General features: G+C 43.8%; 2 protein-coding genes across 2 annotated transcripts; one reads left to right on the forward strand and one right to left on the reverse strand.

Moving 5' to 3' along the window:
- Window positions 1-1290: 1290 nt before the first annotated feature.
- On the forward strand, window positions 1291-5832 carry LOC115405834 (serine/threonine-protein kinase NIM1-like). The gene is made up of 4 exons (XM_030115572.1): window positions 1291-1565; window positions 1660-1935; window positions 2709-2977; window positions 3830-5832. The coding sequence occupies exons 1-4, from the start codon at window positions 1496-1498 to the stop codon at window positions 4583-4585; spliced, it is 1371 nt and encodes a 456-aa protein (XP_029971432.1). The 5' UTR covers window positions 1291-1495; the 3' UTR covers window positions 4586-5832.
- Window positions 5833-8225: 2393 nt separating this feature from the next.
- ccl25a (chemokine (C-C motif) ligand 25a) lies at window positions 8226-9918 on the reverse strand. The gene is made up of 5 exons (XM_030115611.1): window positions 9831-9918; window positions 9340-9411; window positions 9042-9159; window positions 8843-8954; window positions 8226-8766 (listed from the first exon to the last, which is right to left on the reverse strand). The coding sequence occupies exons 2-5, from the start codon at window positions 9401-9403 to the stop codon at window positions 8761-8763; spliced, it is 300 nt and encodes a 99-aa protein (XP_029971471.1). The 5' UTR covers window positions 9404-9411; window positions 9831-9918; the 3' UTR covers window positions 8226-8760.
- Between the last annotated feature and the right edge of the window lie 866 nt (window positions 9919-10784).

Raw genomic sequence — 10784 nt, forward strand, 5'->3', positions numbered from 1 at the left:
ATGTGATGCAGCAGTTTTCTTTTTCAGGTTAAACCAAACCTGAAACTTACTTTAAAAGAAAAGACAAGGAGTAATACATTTTCAGCCCTTTTTAGCTGCTAGACAATTCAAACTGATGAAGAGGATAAAAATGACAGTCAGAAAGATGGACTTCTGTGTCTTATTGACAAGTTTACAAATCAAGTTCAAGATGCTGGAAACAGTAGATTCAAAACAGCTGTTTTACCCACAGTATTTTGGTATAAAGCTACGAACCACTGCAGTTTAAATGAGATAAATCACAGTGTAATGTTGCTGCCTTGTGCCAGACACACAAATAACATCAAACCATCTAGATTAAATCAAACGGCGATTGATCGTAAGGATACATTCAGAAGAGAACAAAACTCCGAACTGCACCGTCGATTCCCACACTTCCAAAACAAAAATTAGAAATGAATAAAGAGGTGAATAACAGAGATTTAAAAAGAGGGCAAAAAAACAAAAATTCATAATTTCCTTCATCAGTTTGATTTAAATCCTTCACACAGTTAATAAAATAAAGATATATCCCCTCAAAGGTCTGCTGTTTAGCCCTACATGTCCAACATTTGCCTCATCTATCGGTCTATAATTTGATTTTCCATAACGGTGCAATGCTTTCTTAACGCAGTGGATTCAGCCACCGGGAAGTCTCTCTCCGCGCTCCAGTAAAGCTTTCCGTGCTGGAGCTGTTCCTGCAGCGCTGCGCGTGCCGGGCTGATGGGATTACAGTGAGTCACTCCGACACGAACAGACGGCTTAAGCATGACGGCTGCGGGACGGCCCCGGTGTCCGGTCTGGGTGGGAGCGGCGTGCCGGGCGCCAGACATCAGTGTGTCTGTCTGGTGTCACGGTCAGCGTCTGGGTCACTGCCGGCCCGGGGCTCACCACACCTCCATGTTCTCCCTCCCTCTGAGGGAACCGGAAGGTCAATTTATGCTTCTGAGTTACTGGAAAGTAGAATTTTGCAATCGAATAAGTTGACGTGGAAGGAGAACGTAAACATGTAGCTAATCTCTTCCTTCATGTAGGATTACAGCAGCATATTTAAATCCCATGCAGCAGCAGCAGCGGCGGCGGCGACCCGCTGAGCCCTGCTGTGTTCTGCAGAGGTCATCTCAGGAATGTCCTGTTCAAGGACCTGCATCCAGGTGTTCCCGTCAAGGTGTTAAAGCAGCCCGTAAAGCCTGTCTGGCGTCCGTCTGCATGGGAGGAGTCCAGCACTGAGGGATTAGCGGCCGCTGTGTTGTAGTTGTGGATTAGGTGACAACTGTGCAGCATAACCCAGGAGAGCCGGCGAGGCGAGGCGCGGTGAGGCGTACGGCAGCAGCATCTGGACGGACGGCAGATTATCGAGGGAAAAACCCAGATCTGGAGCGTTCCTCCCGATGCCTGCAGATGGTTCTCAGTTCAAACCTTTTCTGCTTCCGTTTCTTTCTGAAAACTTGTTTTCCTGGTGAAAAAGAGAAGAAGGATGTATTTAAACAACAGAAACAATCCAGTCAACGCCGAGAGGAGTAAGAAGAACATAAAAGGAAAGACATGTGAGTTCATCCTTTTGGATTAGAGCGGATCATTCCGGGTCGCTTCAGATGCATCCTGATGGATTTCTTTGTTTTTCTGGTTTTGTGATCTCAGGGGCTCACTTGAGGACAACTCAGCGCCAAGAAGAAATCTTCGCCCTGACCTCGACGTCTGGCGGGCGAAACGAGGAGAGAAATGAGAACCTGACAGAAGACGGAGAGGCGGTGCAGCGCACGGCGTTCGGGAAGGCCCTGCACGATCTGACTCACTCGGAGAAGGTGGTGGACGACCTGACGTTCGGACGCAGGGTGGGGCTTTACGAGCTGCGGGGGCAGATCGGCTCCGGAAACTTCTCCCAGGTTAGATTGGGAATTCATGACCTGACCAAAGGTGAGGATGCGTCGCTTTTTGTTAACCTTTTTCATTTTCACAGCATCAACGATCAGGTAGGGCTCAAATCATGGCCGTGATGCATTTATGTAGAATGTGTAAATTACAGTGTTTTCCGTTGATATAAAGATTTAAAGTTGGGGAAAAAAAAGAAGGCATGTCTTATTCCATAAATCCATGATTGATACAGGTGAGACATACATTCAGAAACGTTTATTTTATCCTAAATCAAGTCAAACAGTAAGACTTGTTTATACAGAAACTCTCGTAATCAAATACTCCTTTATTAGCAATTAACTGTAAAATATACATGCAAAGTAGTTCCTTCTGCATGACTCTTATAAGGAGTTTCTTCATGTTTAGAGTTTTATTTCCTGCCGTATGCTCCGATCCGCGTGTTAGACGGAGGCTTTCAGCTTTACAGTGACTGCGCAGACATCAGGTGGAGCTCGTGGGAGACGGCTGAGTCGGCGTTTTGCGGGATGTAAGTCCAGTCTGGGTCGTTCCAGATGTCAGAAGACATGAGTAATCTCATCAGACAGTAATCCCCGCTGCTCTCAGGCCTCACGGCTCACCGCCGGTGCGCTTCATGACGCTCTCAGTTTAATAAGAGGGATTGATCAAAGTGCAGAGACGAGGGGGGGGGGGGGGGAGGGGAGGAAAAAAAAGACCACAAGAAGGGGGATTTAATTTCAGAGGGAATGAAAACAAGCCGAGTGTGTCTGTCTCTCGTCGCCTCACCGCTCTCGCCCGTGTCTGTCTTCGCCCGATAGAGAGAGTGGCAGTAAAAATCCTGGATAAGGTGCGCCTGGACAAGCAGTCGCAGGCTCTCTTTTCCTCTGAGATCTCCTGCATGGAGAGGCTGACCCACCCCAACATCGTGCGCCTGTACGAGGTGGTGGAGACGCTGAAGAGGCTCTACCTGGTGATGGAGTACGCCAGCGGGGGAGAGCTGTTCTCCCGCATCAGCACCAGAGGGCGACTCTCAGACCTGGAGAGCAAGCTGGTGTTCTCTCAGGTCCTCTCAGCCGTCAGATACATGGTGAGGGAAAACGGTCTGTTCTGCAAAGGAAACATTTCTGAAGCCGAACTCGGTTTAAAAGCTGCAATTACAAGAGAAAGTAAAGCCACAGTACATGTCAACAAGCTTCAAAAGGTGCACGCTCCATTACTCTTTTTTGGCAGATTTATGATAACTCTTCAGTTTTATTGCTAGAAGTGACCTGGTTTCAAACAATCATATCTAAGTTTACATAATATTCCTTTGTAGCATTCTCAACTCCAGAGGGCTAAATTATCCCTGAGCATTTCCACCACAGGCTTTTATGAGGATTATATAAGCAAACTTTTCTAGAAAAAAATGACCTAATTCTGGCTAATTTGTTGTTTTGTGCCGAATAAACCCAAGAAAATGATTTAAATTCAGTTGATCCCTGCTTCGTCTGCTTGATTGTTCTTACATTATGTCTGAAATCAGTAATTATTAAAGTGTGGGAACTGATTGGCTTTTCTTCACGTCTGCACTTGATCATAGTGACTTAAAAGATGTGCCAGAAATTTAGCAATGAGGTTTTGCGGGAGTATTATGAACATTACATTTTGTTTCCAAATGATAGAAACTGCTATAGTAATGACTGATTTATTGAAGCACCGCATTTCACTATCAGTGTCAGCTTTATTTATACAGCAGATTTAAAAAGGGGCCTATGGACAGCTAAACTGACTCACAGTGCAAAATAAAACAGTTTTTAAATAAAACCTCTTCTAAAATCACCACTTTTCATTGCGATACACGTCACATGACGAAGCTCATCAGCGATTAAAGCACAATTTTAAATAATTATGTGAAACAAAGGAACACTAATCGAACACCTGTGCTTTTTCTTTCTTGCAGCATGATAGTAATATCGTCCACAGGGACCTGAAGGCAGAAAATGTCTTCTACACCAGCACGTACTGCATCAAAGTGGGTGATTTTGGCTTTAGCACATGCTGCTGCCCCAGTGACGTCCTCTCCACCTTCTGCGGCTCTCCGCCCTACGCGGCCCCCGAGCTCTTCAAGGACAAAGGCTACGTGGGTCAGTACGCAGACATCTGGGCCATGGGGATCTTGCTGTACTTCATGGTGACGGCCACCATGCCGTTCAAAGCCACCAACACAGGCAGGCTGAAGTGCTGCATCCTGCAGGGCTCCTACTCCATCCCTCCGTACGTGCCCCAGTCCTGCCAGGAGATCATCAAGGGCCTCCTGAGGCCGGTTCCCGTCGACCGCCTCTCCATGTCGCAGATCATGGCCAGCGACTGGATGAGAGGCATCGAGTACCCCCAGGCCTACCCGGCCTGCCGGCCCACGCCCTCTCACCTGACCCAACCCGACTACGTTCTCACCTCGGAGGAGCTGAACGTGAAGGCCGTGCTGGAGGACCTCGGCATCGCCGAGATACACCTCCTCAACAACAACCTGGACCTGAGGAGTCCCGTCACCGGGACCTATCGGATCCTGCTCCACCGGATCCAGAAGAGGCGGTCGGTGGAGGCTGTGGGCTACGTCCAGACCTGCAACGGAGAGTCCCAGAACAGAGCCAGGTGGAGGGCGGGCTCCGACGGCCTCCTGAACACACAGCACACTGTGGTTTGTATCATCATGTGATGGAGTTCAGCCTGAAGCCGCAACCGTGTGATGAAAATAACCAGCTCATGGCAGCTGTTTCTCTCAGGGTCTGTTCTCATGATAGCATATTGTTCTCTGCAGAATGTGATGCAAAAACAATGTGTTTTCCCAATAAACGTGGTGTGAACGGTAAAACCGGGACTGCTTGTAACCTGCACATATTTCCATGCATGTACCTTTATCTCTGCAGGTTAGCACAGGGATCCGTCCTGAGAGTTGAAGCATCACTGGTGCAGTGACGCCAGGAATCATTCACCTCACTTCAACACGTTCACAAGCCAAGTTGTGTAATCGCTACACAGCCGTGCGATCAAAAGTTTTTGGAAAATGGCATTGTGTAAGAGCCGTTTTGTTGTCACATGGGGTTTCCAGAAGTGTAAAACACAGTTTTGAGTTAAAATCTGGCTGCGAAAAGCCACGTGTCATGCAACCTAATCTGTTGGAGCGCAATCTGTGACCATTCTTGGCACTCTCTATTCCACTGAAATAACACCCAGTGTTTTTGCTGCCTGGGCTGCATTCAGACCAAGTGACAGAAACTCCCCGTGACGACTGACGTTCTATCCGTGCAATGAGGGCGACGGGAAAACACCAAAACCACGTTTTCTTATTAACGTGTCAAAAGATAAAACATGATCCAACAATTTGCGTACTTCAACTTTTTTGCCGAGTTCTGTAATGACCCTGAGATGTGCAAAGTATAATTAAAGCTGGATTGTTTTTTTCTTAACTAATGATAACATGTTTCGTAATGTGTGAACAGAGCAGTCGACTTCTTTCTTGACAGTAAAATATTAACGGGTGAATGCACAAACTGCTGCTGATCCACAACTTCTGCTGGATTTTTGCACAACATGAGTGTTTATCTTTTTTAAGTCGTATTTATATGCAGGTTTTGTCTGATGTTGGTTCGGTCTATTAATACCGGAAAGGTGTGTAAAATACATCCAAAAGCATGAACCGTGTGTAACAGAGAAATAAAGCAACGGCTGCTGTAATACTCTCGTTTTTCATTTGCGTTATATTTTACATCAGGGCTGTAAAACATAAGGCCTGTGTGCCAAAACTGTGACGCATGAGGCTCCGATCAGGTCTGTCAAGCGATCAAGCAAACATTTCAATGAAAATGTTCTCTTTTTTTTTTTCTTTTAAGGAAGTTTCTTAATGGGAGCAACAACACGGAGACCTGAGCTGTGAAATTGTTGACGCTGCCGTGAAAGTCGGCTTCAAAGCCACACTGTAAGGGTGACTTTGTAAAAACATAAATAGTTCAGCAACTGACATTTTTTGGGACATTTCACTGCATTTTGTAGCAGAAAGTTTCATTACAATTGGCTTTATGTTGAGATTGTAGTCATTTTCCAAAGTAAACCCGAGGGCGTTCTCTCAAAGGAGGACTAAAACTATAAATATGAGGAAAAGATTGAATTCTTTGCTTATGATTTACACTGAATTGGGAATTTTGAAGAACAAATGAATAATTTTATACAATATCTCATTATGAATTCTGTCCATATAGCTTTAAAATGTGAAAAAAAGGTTTTTTTTCCCTTTTAACTGAAGGACTAAATGAGCCAGTGATAAAGTGTCCTGTCTCAAAATAAATAATGACACTCAGTAATGTTAAAGCGTACCTGTGGGCATATCTGGTGCTGTTTTAAAGATTAACTTGACTGCGCTCACTGCTCGGGGTGAAAACGAGTAGCTATGTCCAGGCAGGTCTTTGCATTAATATAATGTTTCATGTCAGCAATAAATGTGTCATTTCTAAATAACTTTGTGAAGCGCCCTGTTGAACAACGGCTTTCATCTGTCTTTTTTATTCACTTAGGTTTTTAACCACTTTCCTAGCAACCAAGATGTATAATCAATCATGCTCATAAATCACTGGCACTGAACAGAACCTGGAAAGATACAATCTTCTGTCCTTACTTTATTAATCTTGTTTTTTGAAGCTTGTGTAATACTTTTCTGCCTGTCTTTTCTCCTTCTCCAGTCTTTTTGTGTGCATTTAAAGCTTTTCTCTCCTGTAGTGTCTAAGTTTTGATGAAAACCGAGTCTGAACTCTCGGCTCCAGCTGCCAATCTGACATGTTCTTCCTGCAGTCGTCTGCAAAACACAAAGAACACTGCGCATTTCTCAGCAACAGAAACAAAGCTTTCTCTTCAAAACCCTTCTGCAACCTACTTTTCTGACCTTGGAAGGTGGATTGGTATTATTACCTTTGCTGATTTTGGATGATCATCAGTACTTATTTTGCTATTAATGTCTTGGTGATTATTAAAGTATTTGTCAGATTGACTCACTTTTGCCTCTGAGCAAATTTGGCACCGTATGAAAACACTTTTGATATGTGCATTGTCTGTGTTTCAACCTCGATTACACTACTTTCCGGAAAATTGGATTAAGTACATTTACGGGAAAAAAAAAAACAATGTTTGGGCATTTGGAGTGCAAAGCCTCAGATGACAGACTGCAAAAGGTTTGCACAGATGAAACTTTAGGAAGTCACCCGTGTCTGAAAGCCATTAATCATGTTTAAAAAAAAAAAAAAGTCAAACCGTGCTAGTCACCAGGAGATTTTTATCAGCTGCAAGCCCCGGCAGTTCCTGTGGAGGTCCGAGGAGATGAGACGGAGAAACACACAGATCTCAGTCTGCATCCGGCGCAGTGTGTCTGTCAGCCCTGACAGGCTCTCAAATCACTTTTACAGCTTCCCTCATCCCAGTATTTCTTTCTTTCTGCACAGTTGTAGCACACCTAAGCTGAAATTTTGCAATCTTTATTTTTGCAATCAGCTTTTTTTGAAAGTCACATGAAAGTCACAGCAGTGGGCAGATCTGATTTTAACAGTAAAAAAAACTAAAAAGCAGCCTCACAAAGGGTGCAATGAAGTAGTGAAATGTCACTTAAATCTAAACCTTTTAACTCCACAAATGTAGTGTAACTCATCAGATATCCAGATGCACTAATTGTGCTATTTTATTGATTATTTTGGAATGAAAGGATTTAAGCGGTTTTAAGAGCAGCTCATTAAGCCTCTTTAAGAAAGACTATCTGAAGCTCCATATTAAAACAATTGCTTTCATATGTAGTTTTATGTCAGGCGTATGAGAGCACAACCCTAGACTTTTCTAATGATTTTTAGGAAGCTTGCAGTTCTTTATTATATCCACATTTGTGAAACTGCATAGAAAAGATCAGAAACAGATTTATTGCCAAGTGCACTTCACATAATACCAGGAATTTGTTCTGGTTGGGTGGTGCAAAAAAAAAATACAGAGAAATGACATTGCAACGATATTTATATAAGATGAGTGAATTTAATGGAAACAACAGCAAAAGAACAAATACAACTTTAGGGAGCGATCGGAGCAATTCTCTTTTTTCCTGCTTAAAAAAAAAAAGATGATCAATCCTGTGAAACTAGAATCAATCCGTCTATCCAGTCGGAGGGACATTGGGTCAAGTCCCAGCTAACGACGGGTGAAGGTAGGGTTCACCTGTGGAGTATTTAGATGGATGGAGAACATGCAAACTGCACAAGCCCAACATGGACTCAAACCGAAGACTTTCTTACCAGTAAGTGACAGTGCAAAAACAAATGTTTTCCACAATGCAAAGTTGAAATTTTTTTATTAACACAAATGTATGTTGATAAACCCTCTAATGTAAGCAAAGATCAGCTTTCTCAGAGATTTCAGAAATCACCGGTTTTTTCTTTGCTATTTACATGAAAACTAAAACTTTTACACTTTACAGAAAAATTCTCAGAAGAAATAACTTTTCCAAATGCTACATGTAGAGGTTATATTATACACTCCATTACCTATTACACGGTTAAACAGCTCAGTGAAGGCAAGAAGACACTTTCATCAAAGCACACTGAAGGGTTTCTGTGTGCGGTCGCCACTCAGCTTCGAGGGTCCAAGCCTGAAAAACCAAAATGCTTCCTGGTGCAACGCTGCACACGAGCGTCGGACCCTCAAGTCAGTCGAGAGAGAAAGCAAAAGTATCGCTGCAAAGCTGCCTCGATGGTAGAATTCGCTTGCTTTCCTGTAAGACAGCATAAAGCAGCCATAAATCTTCTTCTTGATAAGATTGCAGGGGACGGAGGGAAGAGTTGCGGAAGCCTCACTCCCAGTTTACGACAGTTAATTCTGTGAAGAACAAAATCTCTTTTAGTGTCACGTCACTATTCTCCTTCACAATGCCAGTGAAAAGCCTTGGCTTTACCTTCCCGTGTCTGGAATTTCTTTCCTTCCAGTCGTCGATCTTCTTCTTCAGCTTCTGTACCCACTGTTCTCGGGGGTCGGTGCAGACCTTGCGGCCCCTCCTCATGGTGAAGCTGAAGGTTCATGGAAACAGTCAGGTGACGATCAACACAAAGATCATGAGAAGACGAACTGGAAGCTGCGTCCTCGAGGAAACTCACATGACAGCGGCGATGTTGCATTCTCCGGTCAGCCTCTGGTCTGTGTAGTCGACAGCGTGCTTCTTGATCCGGTGGGACATCTTTGTCACGTATTTCAGGCAGCAGTCAGGGTAGGACACTGAAAAAAAAAGAGCAAAACATCGATGCAGCTCAACATCACGTGCAGGATGATCACGAGAGAAGGCAATGAGGAAGCAGCAATTTTTCTGCCCACACAAAATAAAGCATCATAATCTCTGTTTTTATATGTGTTAACACGGCTTTCCGTTTCGAACGTGAGGTGTTTCTGCTGCCTTACCTTGTGCCAGTGCCAGGCAGAGACACGAGAGGACGAGCAGGCAGAGAGTCGCGCTGAACCGCATGGTGAAGTCTGAAGAGGGACAAAGACGAGGAGAAACAGCCGTGAGCGTTTTGTTTTCGGCCTTATCGCTCAGAGGTCAATAAAGCTCGGCTCCTCCCTCACGCACGCCTTAAACTTTGGACCCTGAGCAGATCTTAGAGCCGTTTATATGCATCTAACAGATTCTAAATGAATGAACCTTTATTTCTTCTAATATGATATTCAGACTGTTGGTTTCTTACAATAATTCAAACATATTGCATTTTTTTCAAAATTCTGTGGAAAAATGTCAAAACCTTTTTGGAATAACCTCTAAGAAAACTTGCTATTGGCCCGATAAAGTCCAGAAAATACATTCCTACCACCTATAGAAACATTCAAGTAATCAGTCCGGAATGAAAAGCCGTTGAAAGAAGAAGTTCGTGCTGAAACAATGAGCCATTACTCACCTGGAGGATGCAGCTGTTGCTCCCACTGTTCTGTCTGTCTTCTGTCTTCCTACCTGCAGCAGCAAGACGCTCTTATACAGCCAGTCTGGCCCAACGCCAGAATCATATTTCTTCAGACTCAGCCTACCTTTGTACCTCAGGTCATCTTTCTTTTACTTTTTTTTTTTTTTTTTTTAGTTTTAACACATCAGTCACTTTCTCTCAACCCTTTTTTTCCCAAGTGCATCATTAAAAAAGACATTTGATTAATGTGTTTGGTTGACGCTTCACATTTTACGATGCGAACCGTCAAAATCTGTACTCGGAGATGTTTGAAGGAGGGAGACCACACGCGTGTCTTCACTCGCTTTCTCTTTTTGGGTATTTACATTTCATCTTCTAGATAGATAGATCTTTATTTGTCATTGTCATTGTCACAGGTACAACGAAATTTAAAGCGCTCTCCAGTCAGCGCATCATTCATGAAAAGCTAAAAGTCCTAAAAAGTTACTTTTAAAGCAGAAAACTTAGGACATAATCAAAAGAATAAACATTTAGACACATTCACGCAGACATCAGCACAGGACTTCATACACACACAGTCATGAAGAAAACAAGGTCACTTCCTCGTTTGGATGAGGATGGTTGTTGGTGTTAGGTTTGAGTCTGTTTGTCTTTGTGTTCATTTGTCTGTAACGTTCCCCAGAAGGCAGCATTTCAAACAGTGAGTGACCAGGGTGTGAAGTGTCTTTTGTGATATTTTGAGCTTTCTTCTGGCAACGGGAGCTGTGCAGGTTTTCTGTGCGGTGTTGATGACCCCCTGGAGTGCGTTCCTCTGAGCTACTGTGCAGCTACTGTACCGGATGCATATGCAGTATGTTGGAATGCTTTCTATTAAGGCTCTGTAGAAGGACACCAGCAGTCTCTGTGATGCTCTCTTTTCTGAGGATCCTCAGGAAATACAGTCTCTGCTGG

This window comes from Salarias fasciatus, chromosome 18 (assembly GCF_902148845.1).
Source record: "Salarias fasciatus chromosome 18, fSalaFa1.1, whole genome shotgun sequence".
Taxonomy (NCBI): Eukaryota; Metazoa; Chordata; class Actinopteri; order Blenniiformes; family Blenniidae; genus Salarias; species Salarias fasciatus.

What these genes read in the sequence shown, in the direction of transcription:
- LOC115405834 (XM_030115572.1), top strand. Translation starts at nt 1,496, where the DNA reads ATGTATTTAAACAACAGAAACAATCCAGTCAACGCCGAGAGGAGTAAG. An exon ending in GAACATAAAAGGAAAGACAT is followed by an intron (nt 1,566 to 1,659) that starts GTGAGTTCATCC and finishes TTGTGATCTCAG; the next exon opens with GGGCTCACTTGAGGACAACT. An exon ending in TCTCAGCCGTCAGATACATG is followed by an intron (nt 2,978 to 3,829) that starts GTGAGGGAAAAC and finishes TCTTTCTTGCAG; the next exon opens with CATGATAGTAATATCGTCCA.
- ccl25a (XM_030115611.1), bottom strand. Translation starts at nt 9,403, where the DNA reads ATGCGGTTCAGCGCGACTCTCTGCCTGCTCGTCCTCTCGTGTCTCTGC. An exon ending in CTGCCTGGCACTGGCACAAG is followed by an intron (nt 9,160 to 9,339) that starts GTAAGGCAGCAG and finishes TTTTTTTTTCAG; the next exon opens with TGTCCTACCCTGACTGCTGC. An exon ending in TGCAACATCGCCGCTGTCAT is followed by an intron (nt 8,955 to 9,041) that starts GTGAGTTTCCTC and finishes ATGAACCTTCAG; the next exon opens with CTTCACCATGAGGAGGGGCC.